Source organism: Ornithorhynchus anatinus, chromosome 10, assembly GCF_004115215.2.
Source record: "Ornithorhynchus anatinus isolate Pmale09 chromosome 10, mOrnAna1.pri.v4, whole genome shotgun sequence".
Classification (NCBI taxonomy): domain Eukaryota; kingdom Metazoa; phylum Chordata; class Mammalia; order Monotremata; family Ornithorhynchidae; genus Ornithorhynchus; species Ornithorhynchus anatinus.
The window spans coordinates 6,183,632-6,196,032 of NC_041737.1; the positions used below are offsets into that span (position 1 = coordinate 6,183,632).

The 12,401-nt window shown below is 48.2% G+C and overlaps 1 protein-coding gene across 2 annotated transcripts in view; it reads right to left on the reverse strand.

Moving 5' to 3' along the window:
- LOC100081021 (transmembrane serine protease 11A) overlaps window positions 1-12,287 on the reverse strand; it is a 39,196-nt gene extending 26,909 nt beyond the window's left edge. For both annotated transcript variants that reach the window (XM_029074004.1, XM_039913305.1), the window contains exons 1-3: window positions 12,136-12,287; window positions 4,023-4,144; window positions 2,255-2,373 (exon numbers count right to left, since the gene is read on the reverse strand). In XM_029074004.1, the coding sequence (XP_028929837.1) occupies window positions 2,255-2,373; window positions 4,023-4,144; window positions 12,136-12,146 (252 nt within the window). In that variant the 5' untranslated portion in view covers window positions 12,147-12,287. The remainder of the gene's footprint in view (window positions 1-2,254; window positions 2,374-4,022; window positions 4,145-12,135) is intronic.
- Window positions 12,288-12,401: the final 114 nt, after the last annotated feature.

A 12,401-nucleotide genomic window follows, 5' to 3' on the forward strand; every position in this document is an offset into this window, starting at 1 on the left:
AACGTTGGTATTTGTTAAGCGCTTACTATGTGCGGAGCACTGTTCTAAACCCTGGGGGAGATACAGGGTAATCAGGTTGTCCCACGTGAGGCTCACAGTTAATCCCCATTTTACAGATGAGGTAACTGAGGCACACAGAAGTTAAGTGACTCGCCCACAGTCACACAGCTGACAAGTGGCAGAGCTGGGAGTCGATAAACAAGACACATTCCCCACCCACAATGAGGTCACAGTCTAGAGGATGAGCTCCCAGCCCCACAGCCCTTACAAAGATATCTGTGATTTTATTTATTTACATTAACGTCTGTCTCCGCCAGAGTGCTTGGCACAGAGTAAGTGCTTAACAAATCCCATAATGATCTTTATCTGTGTTATTATTGTTGGTGTGTGTATCATGATCGTCACTGCTGTAATTATTGTGAAATTAAAGGGAAGAACTGAACGCAGCACTTGACACCGCAGAGCGTGAATGCAGGTGGACAGCAAAGAGCCATCTTCCTACAGCTAGAGGGAGGAAATCTGAATTTGGCTTTTTAGTGACACCCGCACGCGGATGTTCCCTAATTCAGGACATAGGCTCACCCACACACTCTCACACACACACACACACACACACTCATAGTCACACACACCCTGGCCCACCCCAGGGTCAAAAGTTCGTCGCCCAGTTTCCACTTAGGAAAACAGATGAATCATTTTCAGACCTAGCTACAACTTCTCAGCCCTGCCCTCCACACACTGCCATCTCTACTGTTTCTCACTGGCCGCGGAGCTGTCTACCCTATCCTATTTGAGAAATTAAGGGGATGACATAGAGAAAGGGAAAGTTTCTGGGAGGGCAAGCTACAACAGAGTTAGTAGACAGTCAGTGGGAAGAGCACGGGCTTTGGAGTCAGAGGTCATGGGTTCGAAGCCCGGCTCTGCCACTTGTCAGCTGCGTGACTGTGGGCGAGTCACTTCACTTCTCCGTGCCTCTGTTCCCTCATCTGTAAAATGGGGATGAAGACCGTGAGCCCCACGTGGGACAACCTGATTCCCCTGTGTCTACCTAGCGCTTAGAACAGTGCTCTGCACATAGTAAGCGCTTAACAAATACCAACATTATTAGCCAGGTTCCCTTTAATCCACATTCATTCATTCATTCAGTGTAGAAGAAACCTCGCTTAGTGGACAGAGCACGGGCCTGGGAGTGAGAGGGCCTGGGTTCTAATCCCTGCCCCGCCCCAGGTCTGCTCTGTGACCTTGGGCAAGTCACGTAACTTCTCCGGGCCTCAGTTCCCTCACCTGTAAAATGGGGTTTAGGAGTTTGAGCCCCACGTGGGACCGGTCCCGTGTCCAACCTGATTAACTTGTATCTACCCCAGCGCTCGGGACAGTGCTTGGCACATAGTAAGCACTTAACAGGTACCATAATTATGATTATTATTAGTGATTTGCCCAGAGTCACAGAGCTGGCAAGTGGAAGAATTGGGATCAGAACCAATTCTACCGACTCCCAGGCCCAAACCCAAACTCCCAATCCAGTTCTCGAAAACATCCATCAAGAAGGAGAACATTACCCAACCGGCAAACATCTAGGCATCATAGAGCGACTGTGAGAGGGAAATAAATTAATCAGTGGTATTTATCGAGCACTTACTGTGTGGAGAGCACCATGCCAAGCGCTCGAGAGAGTACAATACAACAGAGTTAGTAGACATGTTCCCTTCCCGCAACGACCTCAAGTCATCAGGGAGCTTAGTACTAAAGTTTAGCATTATTCAAGCTTCCTGCTCAAGGTCTAAGCGCAGGTAAGAAAGAACTTGGACAACGATTTCTGGACCTGCCGCCCCATCACGTGCTTCACGGGAAGATCCATTCCCTGGAATAAATAACTCCTATAATAAATGATAATAATAATAATAATAATAAATACTAATTCAGGATTTCCCAAGACGCTGATTTAGAAGCAGATGAGAAGCAGTAAGCCCTAGTGGAGAGATCACAGGCCTGGGTTCTAAACCCAGCTCTGCCACTTGTCTGCTGCATGATCTTGGGCAAGTCACTTCACTTCTCTGTGCCTCAGTTACCTCATCTGTAAAAGATGGATTGCAAGTGTGAGCCCCAGGTGGAACACGGAGTGGGCCCAACCTGATTATCTTGTAGCTACCCCAGCATTTAGAACAGTGCCTGTACATAGAAAGTGCATAACAAATACTATTAAAAAATACCAATAAAAAAATAAACTGCTGGAAGGAGAAAAACCTCGGCTTACTAAAGTCTCACTCATTCCTCGCAGGTCACTATTCTGGTAGGATGATGTCATTTCATTTTTACCGTTGACTTGGACACTATATATTTCAAAGATCCCACGATAGTACTCCAATCTTGCATCTGTTTGGAAAGATAAAAGGGAAAGAAAAAGAGGAAAAGGAGGATTAGCGGCTTGTAATTGGGCTCTGTGATGAATGACACACGTTCCTGTTCTACCACTTACCTTGGGCAACCATTCAGCAATTTAAACTCAAAACCGGAATGTGATACTGACTCCCAAATACTTCTTCCAGGTTTTCGGTGCCTTCTCCAAGGTGGAAATAACCTCTTTCCCCTTGTTCCACAACAGACTGCTCCCCGCCCCGCCTCCCGACCCGCTCACTGTGAGCTTGTCCTTCACACGACAAGCTCACTTGTGGGCTGGGAACACGTCTACCAAGCGTGGCTCAGTGGAAAGAGCGTGGGCTTTGGAGTCAGAGGTCATGGGTTCGAATTCCAGCTCTGCCACTTGTCAGCTGTGTGACTGTGGGCGAGTCACTTCACTTCTCTGGGCCTCAGTTCCCTCATCTGTAAAACGGGGATGAAGACTGTGAGCCCCACGTGGGACAACCTGATTCCCCTGTGTCTACCCCAGCGCTTAGAACAGTGCTCGGCACATAGTAAGCGCTTAACAAATACCAACATTAACTCTGTTATATGGTACTCCCCCGAACACTTCATTAGCAGTGCTCTGCACACGGTAAGCGCTCAATAAATACGATTGATGAAGCAGAAATCAGAGAGCGGCTGTGTTTTTCAACTCCTTGGAGAAAGGTGGCGCACAGAATACAAATCTTTAAGATGCATTTTGCAGAAGTGGTAGACAAGATTCTCCTTGATTTTCTTAGAAACAGGCAAAATTTAGTGCAGAAAATGAGTTGATTTTCCACCCAAGGGGACCACAGGGTAAGCAGCTGTCAGAAAATGCCAGTCCTGGATGTGGATAGAAAGTAACCATACCATCACTTCATTTCACCCCTAAGCTTGACCGACCCCTGAATTTTTTAGGCACAGGGCGATGGAAACAAGTATCGGTCATAAGTGCCAAAATGAGATTAGTGGTGCAAAGGCACTTTGGACAATATAAAATTCAATGTGGTCAATTAATCATTCAATCCATGGCATTTATTGAGCTCTCACTGTTTACAGAGTTCTGTACTTAGCCTTTGGGAGAGTACAATACAAAATAGTAGACGTGTTCCCTTCCCACAGTGAGGTTACAGTTTAGAGGAGAAGATAAACATTGAAATAAATTACAGATATGCAATAATAATAATAGTATTTGTTAAGTGCCTACTGTGTGCCAAGCACTGTTCTAAGAGCTGGGGTAGGTACAAGGTAATCAGGTTGGACAGGCTGGGTGTGCTGGGGGGCCGAGGGGGCGGGGTCACAAGGTGGAAAAGTAGATTTCTTTTTAAAATATTTTTAAGCACTTACTGTGTGCCAGGCACTGTACTAAAGGCTGAGGCACATACGAGCTAATCGGGTGGAACACAGTCCTTGTCCCACAAGGGGCTCACAGTTTTAATCCCTATTTTACAAATGAAGTAACCGAGGCACAGAGCAAGTGACCTGCCCAAGGGCACGCAGCAGACACTTGATAGAGCTGGGATTAGAACTCAGAGCCTTGTGCTTTATGGTTTTGTCAAAATATCGTTATACTTCGTGGATGAAAACAGAACTTTGAGGAAAGAAAAATTCAAAGAGGATAAATTCAAAACGATACCCACGGAAGATGAGAAAATAAATGAGGAGACCGATGACCAAGGCTATGATGACCAGGACTATCGCCACGATGAGAGCTGTCATCCATGGCTCCAGAGTCTTCCTTCTTGCGTCCAGTCTTACTGGCCTAGAAAGGGGGAAACACCCATAAATCTCATGGCCTAACAAGAAACTACTGTACATGAGAGTTTAGTTAGAAACTCTGCCTCCAATAGGAGCCCTAATGTAAATATAGACCATTTAACATCCCTAATTTCCAATGATAATAATAATCATCGTAATAATGAGTATTTGTTAAGCATTTACTATCTACCAAGTACCAGATCAAGTGCTGGAGGCAGTTACGAGGTAGTCAAATTGAGAGGCATGGCTCAGTGGAAAGAACCCGGGCTTGGGAGTCAGAGGTCCTGGGTTCGAATCCTGGATCTGCCACTTGTCAGCTGTGTGACTGTGGGCAAGTCACTTCACTTCTCTGTGCCTCAGTTACCTCAACTGTAAAATGGGGATTAACTGTGAGCCTCACGTGGGACAACCTGATGACCCTGTATCTTCCCCAGCGCTTAGAACAGTGCTCTGCACATAGTAAGCGCTTAACAAATACCAACATTATTATTATTAGTGGATAGAGCAACAGGCCTGGGAATCAAAAGGACCTGGGTTCTAATCTCTGCTCCGCCACTTGTCTGCTGCGTGAACTTGGGCAAGTCACTTCACTTCTCTGTGCCTCAGTGCCCTCATCTGTAAACTGGGATGAAGCCCGTGAGCCCTCTGTGGGACAGGGACTGTGTCCAACTTGATTATGTTTTCTATCCCAGTGCTTAGAACAGAGCCTGGCACAAATAAGTGATTAACAAATACCACGATTATTATCATTATTATTATTAAATGTTCCCTTCCCCACATGTGGCTCCAAGTCCAAGAGGTAAGAAGAACAGGTATGGCAACCGCATTTGGCAGGTGAAGAAACTGAGATCACAGAGAGGTTAAGTGACTTGCCCAAGGATAGTCAGCAGGAATGTGGTGGAGCTGAGATTAGAATCCAAGTCCTGTGACACCTAGGCCTGTGCCTTTTCCATTCAAGAATTCATCTAGGAATTGATCCTAACCCCTTTTAAACCAGCTGGAAATAATTACGGCAGTGGATAAGCACTTACTGTGTGTCAAGCGCTGTTCTAAGCGTTGGAGTAGATGCATGTTAATCAGAATGGACACAGTCCCTGTCCCACATGGCTCACAGAGAGAGAAGGGGTATTTCATCCCCATGTTACAGATGAGGAAACTGAGCTGAAACGCTCCATTTTCCATTTCTATCCAACTCTAAACAATGTGTCCCGGTGATTACAGATTAATACTTAGCATCCCACTAGAGAAAACAAACTGCTGAATCTGGGCAGGAAGGAGGGATGAGGAAGAGAAGAAAAAAAATGTTGAAGAAGCTCTCACTTTCATATGCACGGGCCTATCAGTCAATCAATAGATCTACGGTATTTATTTAGCTCTTACTACGTGCAAAGCACTATAGTAAGCACTTGGGAAAGTACAACGTGACAGAGTCGGTAGACGTGTTACCTGCCCACAGGGAAGCAGCGTGGCCCAATGTGAAACGAGCACGGGTCTGGGAGTCAGATCACCTGGGTTCTAATCCCGGCTCTGCCAGTCGCCTGCTGTGTGACCCTGGGCAAGTCACTTCATTTCTCCGTGTCTCAGTTTCCTCAACTGTAAAATAGGGATGGAAAACCGGTTTTTCTTCCTACTTAGGCTGTGAACCCTTTGTGGAAAGTGGATAGTGTCTGGCCTGATCGACTTGTATCTAGCCCGATGTGGGGCAGGGACTCTGTCCGACCCAGTTTGCTCGTAACCACCCCAGCGCTTACTATGGTGCCTGGTACATAGTGAGCGCTAGACAGATACCATAATTATTATTGCCTCATAGCTTAGAATACACTTGACACACAGTGAAAACTTAACAAATCCTAGGGATAAAATAAACAAAAATTAGGATCTTTAGGTCTTGAGGGGGAGACGAGCATTAAGATAATTGACGGATAGGTACATGAGTGCCGTGAGGCTGACGGGAGGGGAGTCACATCTAGTGCTAAGGGCCTAGGAGCCAGAGCCTAGACTTGGGAGTCAAGTGACCTGCATTTTAATCCCAGCTGCACTATGTGCCTGTGCCTCAGTTTCCTCTTCTGAGGAATGGGGCCCCAGAACTGGGGGTACCCACACCTTGGGGAGGGCGACAGGGAGGAAAGGTCCCTGTGGGCCGCCTCGGGGTGACGGGCAGAGAGGACAGGCTGCTGGGCTCTGACTATCGTGAAGAAGGATGGCAGGATCCCCAGCGCCATGTTGCTGGAGCTCCTGGATTCCCCTCATGATCCCTGTGGGGACCCTGATGTGCCCTGGTGGGGAGGGGGGGTGTCCTGAGATGCTTGGCAAGGACATTGCGGTCTATCCATTGGGCTTTCCTTGTCTGCCCTTCATCCACTTTGGGAATGGCCCAGAACACTTTTTTTTTCCCATTTAACCCCCCAGCCTCATCCCGCCTCTGGCTACGGCCCCTGCTAATAATAATAATAATAATAATGATTGTATTTGTGAAGCGCTTACCATGTGCCGAGCACTGTTCTAAGCGCTGGGGTAGATACAAGGGAATCAGGTCGTCCCACATAGAGCTCACGGTCTAAATCCCCATTTTAAAGATGAGGTAACTGAGGCACAGAGATGTCAAGTGGCTTGCCCGAGGTCACACTGCAGACAAGTGGCAGAGCTGGGATTAGAACCCACATCCTCGGACTCCCAAGCCCGGGCTCTTTCCACTCAGCCATGCTGCTTCTCTATTTATTTTGTGATTCAGCCAGCACATTCAGTCTGTCACCAGATCCTGTCAGATCTACATCCCAGTGCTTAGGACGGTGCCTGGTACAGAGTAAGCACTTGACGGAAACCATCATCGTCATCATCACCTTTAGAATCTGCCCTTTCCTCTCCAAGCTGATCTAAGCACTCATCCCATCCCACTTGGACTACTGCATCTGGCTCCTCGCCGGCCTGCCCGCCTCGTGCCTCTCCCCACTCCAGTCCATAGTTCACACTGATGCCCAGATCATTTTTCTAAAATAACATTCAGATCGCCTCTTCCCATGCCTTGAAAACCTCCAGGGATGTTCCATAAACCTCCACAGCAAACGGAAACCTCCTACCATCGGCTTTAACTCTCTCCCTCTGGCCTTACCTCGCCGATATCCTACTACAACGCAGTCTGCCCGCTCTGCTCCTCCGATGTCAATCTACTCACTGTGCTTTGATCTTGACTCTCTCACCATCAACACTTGCTCACATCCTCCCTCTGGCCTGGAACTTTCTATCCAACTGGCCGCTCTCCCCACCTTAAAAGCCCTATCAAAACCATATCTCCTCCAAGAGGCCTTCCCTCCCTTCCACGTTGCCTATGTACTTGCAGCTGCACCCCTAAAGAACTCTGACACTCACCCTAGCCCCATAACAGAGAAGCAGTGCGGCCTAGTGGGTAGAGCATGGGCCTGGGAGTTAGAAGGATAATAATAATGTTGGTATTTGTTAAGCGCTTACTATGTGCAGAGCACCGTTCTAAGCGCTGGGGTAGACACAGGGTAATCAGATTGCCCCACGTGAGGCTCACAGTCTTAATCCCCATTTTACCGATGAGGGAACTGAGGCACAGAGAAGTGAAGTGACTCGCCCACAGTCACACAGCTGATAAGTGGCAGAGCAGGGATTCGAACCCATGACCTCTGATTCCCAAGCCCGGGCCTTTTCCAAATCTGGGTTCTAATCCCCGCTCTGTCAACTGTCTGCTGTGTGACCTTTGCAAGCGAGTCGCTTCACTTCTCTAAGCCTGAGTTCTCTCGTCTGTAAAATGGGGATTAAGACTGTGAGCCCCGTGTGGAATGGGGACTGTGTCCAACCAGACTACCTTGTACCTATTCCAGCATTTAGTACAGTGCCTGGCATAGAGTAGGTGCTTAACGAACTCCACAGTTATTATGATCCATATTATATCACTTGTATTCTGCCACTTCCACAATCTGTAATTTCTTTTAATGTCTGTCTCCCCCACTAGACTGTAAGCTAATTGTGGGCAGGGACGCAGTAAGCATTCAATAAATACCACTGATGGATTTCCACCATTATTTCCCTTAAAGCTTATGTTCAATAGATGGACTGGGGCCATTCGAGTTCCCCGCTGCCTCTTCATGCTTCATGTACAATGATATGATTGTTCTTCATATCCGAAGATAGCACTGACGGTGAAATTCACGTGTGTGTATTTGCGTTGTGTGTGTATGACTGAAAAGGTCAATGTGGGACTCACCAATCCCAGTCACACGAGGCAAACAAAAGGCTGTCCTTTGTATTGTCATGTTTCAAGTTTGTAGCACACAGAAAGCTGTTTTCCCTTTTCCCTTCTTATCTCTCATTCCTGATGAAGTTTTGCTCAAAAAGAACAGGTCCTTTGTCGACGGTAGTGCGCTCCGCTGCTTTATCGTCCGTAAGTGACTCCCAATTTTCAGCTGGGATGCAACATTGTCTTGAGGTTTTGTTTTACTGCATCCATAAGACCTTTCCTCTGCCCTCTCTGCTTTTGCTTTCCCAGTTTCAACTGTCCATTCAGCAGGCAGCTGTCTGGGTCTCCTGCTGTGGCTCATTTTTAGAGCTCTACTCTGAGGAGTGGATCTGGGCCAGTGGCCCTGGGCAGGGGCAGGGGGGCAGGAATATCCCGCGGTCCCACATGGAAATCGTTGGGCGTCCCTCTAGCCGGCGGGAGCGGAAGGGGAGGGAGCAGAGGGGCAGGGACACCCAGACACACGGTCCAGCTGGATCTGTGGACCATATGTCTTGACTGAACCCCACGTGGACGCTATCTCCAGCTGTGAGATCTTTAGACGATCAAAGTCCCACTTCAGAAGGGACACAAGCAAGCTGGAACTTAGCAAGGGTTTCCTCTTTTCTACAGGACCCTGGAGGACAAAGCAGGGCAGTGGGTGGAGATTAGTCTAGAGGATGGGCCCTCAAGGGTAGGGAGTAGAACAGAGGCATAAAGCAAAGGAGAAGAGAGAGAAAGATGATACAGAAAGGGAAAGAAACAGAGAGAGAGGAAGGAGTTGAGGGGGAGGAAGAGAGAGAGAAACCTGGAGCAAGGATCACAGTCTAATAAACACACACACTCACCCAGAGTAAAAGTGAGAGGAGGGATTTAAGTAGTAACATCAGGTAAGAAAAGAGAGGAGAGGCGAGCCTTCCTCTTTTCCCAGACTTACCAAACTTCATATATTTGGTCTCTCTTCTTTGCTGCTTCCCCTTCAACACCCAGACTGTCCTGGCTACCTTTTTTTGGTATTTTTGAAGTGGATACTATCTGCCAGGAACTGGACTAGGCACTGGAGTAGATACAAGCTAGTCAGGCTGGACACAGTCCATGTCCCACGTGGGACTCGCAGTCATAATCCCCGTTTTACAGGTGAGGGAACTCGGGCACAGAAAAGTGAAGTGATTTGCCCAAGGTCACAGAGCAGACAAGTGGCAAGGCTGGGATGAGAACCCAGGTCCTTCTGACTCCCAGTCCCCTGCTCTAGCCACCAGGCCATGCATGCGCTGGAGTTTGCAGAGGTTCTCTGCGTGTCTGCCTATCAGTCCATCAATTAATGGCATTTATTGAGCTCTTATTGTGTGCAGAGCACTTGGGAGAGTACATCTTAGAGATCTGGGGGATACGTTCCCTGCTCTCAACGAGGTTACAGGCTAGAGAGTACTCAGTTCCTGCTACACCAGATAACTTTTGGGAGCTGCACCGAGAAGCAGCCTTGTGGTAGCTATAGAGGCAGGGGAGGAAAAGGACAAGGATGAGGAGGGGAAGGAGAAGGATGAGGAGGAGGAGAAGTAGCATGGCCTAGGTAGAAGCAGCACAGCCTAGTGTATAGAACATGGGCCTGGGAGTCAGAAGGACATGAGTTCTAATCCCCGCTCCACCATTTGTCTGCTGTGTGACCTCGGGCAAATCGCTTCACTTCTCTGGGCCTCAGTTACCCCATCTGTAAAAGGGGGATTGAGACTGCGAGCGCTCTGTGGGACAGGGACGGTCTCCAACCTGATTAACTGGTATCTACCCCAGCACTTAGAATAGTGTTTGACCCTTAACAAATATCATCATTAGGATGAGGAGGAAGAAGACAGGAGAAAGAGAGGAAGGAGGAAGGGATCCTCTCCTCTTTTTCCTTCACTTCTTTGCTCCTGATCTCTCTGAGAGTGAGATCAGCCATTTGCCCCATGGTGGAAGGGACCCCAAAATTCAACACTGCCCCATTTAGTGAGGAACGGATGGTCTCTCTACCCTTGAACAAGTTAGTGACTTTTTGCGGGGGAGTTTCTGGGTGGGGTATGACATGAAGAAACGGTAGAGAAAGAAGCTGGTTGGATGCCGTGGGAGAAAGAGAAAAAGAGAATCAGAGAGCAATCGAGAGTCAGAGATCCAGGCCCCAGAAGTTCAGGCTTGGAGAAAAGGGAGGATTCGGGAGAAAAGATGAGGTGTTTGGTATTTACCGAGTTAAGCTGAAAATGGGGATGAGACATTTGGCAGGAGAAGCTCCGTGAAACTACCCGGCAGGAGGCGGGAGAGGAAAGGGCGATGAAGTCAATTGGGGGTTAATTACCTAAAGATGATAATTGGGGCTTCAAAGTGGATAAGCCACTAAGACCTGAGAAATGAAAAGAGTAAGGGAGTGTGAAATGAATACTGTGGGGTCAGCAAGAGAGAAGGGAGTGAGAGGAAGATCACCACTGAGGAAGGAGGAGAAGCGGTGGTGGAGAAAGGAGACTCAAGTCATTCGGGGTCCCATAGAAAAAGGGAGAAATCTAAGAGAGGCGACTAAGAGGAGAAAGAGCGGAGACGATGGGGACTGAGGACCCTGGCATCTTGTTTCTGATTTTGATCAGCTTCTCTCCAGAGCCACAGGGCTCTTTGAAAGGAGTCCTTGTTTTCTAGCTCCGGAATTCTACTCCACAAATGGAAATTGACTGAAAATCATTTCTGGAATATTTCGCCGTTCGCCCAAGAGAGAGGGCGACCGACAGCGACTCGGTTCAACCCCAAGTTACGCCTGGGAGGTAGCTAAGCAGCTGGCCCAGTTGCCCATTAAACAACCGGGCAAACAGAGGCCCACGGAGGGGAAGGAAATGACTTCCTCAGGAATAGAACATAGTATCAAAAAGACAACCCTTGAGAGTGCTAGTCCAGAGTTCTGTTCTGGAGAAAACAGATCCAGGGCTGGTTGTTTGGAGGTGGAGAGGGAGTGAGACCTCCCCGGAGAGAGAATACCATGAATGCTCCACCGTTCCTGCAAAGAAACATAAGCAGGGAGAACCACAGTCCGGTGAGAGAAGGTGACAGGAAAGCTGCGGTTACCAGTCTCTGAACAGGTACACAGAGCCACTGATTCTGTGAATATTATACAGAGCACGGAAGAGCTGTATAAATAGATCAGAATTAAAGCTTCCCTGCCTTCTTTCTTCCTCTCTTTTTGCACACCCTCTCTGTGTCCAGGCAGATTCTTTCACAAAGAACGTTCAGTAACAACTCACAGTTCTCTTTCTCTCTTTTGCATCCAGAAAAAAAGCCAGAGAGAGTTTTCGCTTTTATCCTACTGTCTCTCCAAGGGTCCAAAAGAGTCCCAGGTCTTGCTATGTGTCGAGATTCGGTGCAGGAGCCGCAGCAGAAGGGAAGGGAGCTGAAGGAGAGGGAGTGTGTAACCAAGGAAGAGAGGGCAGTCCGGAAGCCTTAACCAAATGGCAGAGGGGTTCTTGGCACCAAAATAAATGTAACGCAGACCCAAACCAAAGCTTGCACAAAACACGATGGGAGCGAGTCTTCCGGTGGAAACATGGCTCCTCGGAGGATTTTGACAAAGGGAAGAATCCCCGCTAAAGAGCAGCAGCTCCACAGTCACCCCACGAGAGCTGAGGTCCTCATGTCGCGGAATGGGGAGCGCCACGGAGCAAGACCAGTGATGCGTCTTAAAACCAGCCGCTCGGGTCCCTAGGGCCCATGACGGCATCCAAAGTCAAAGAGGCGAAAAGCAAACTTACCTATACATCATCTTCCGTCAGGGAGGAGGAGATGTAGGCTTCCGTGTCCCCACAGCTATCCGTTTCCCGATCAGACGGGTGGCATCTTGGTATCTCCTGAAGATCTGTCGATGGGAAGGAGGGAAAGGTGAAATGACACAAGGAGTTGAGATAAAAACGAGTCTAACAAGTCTGGACAGAGCAGCTTGAACCAGTCCTAGGGACCTGAAGGAAGCTGTCAGGAGAGGTATTAGAGATCCAGTAAGAGCAGAAGAATCTCTTTGTAT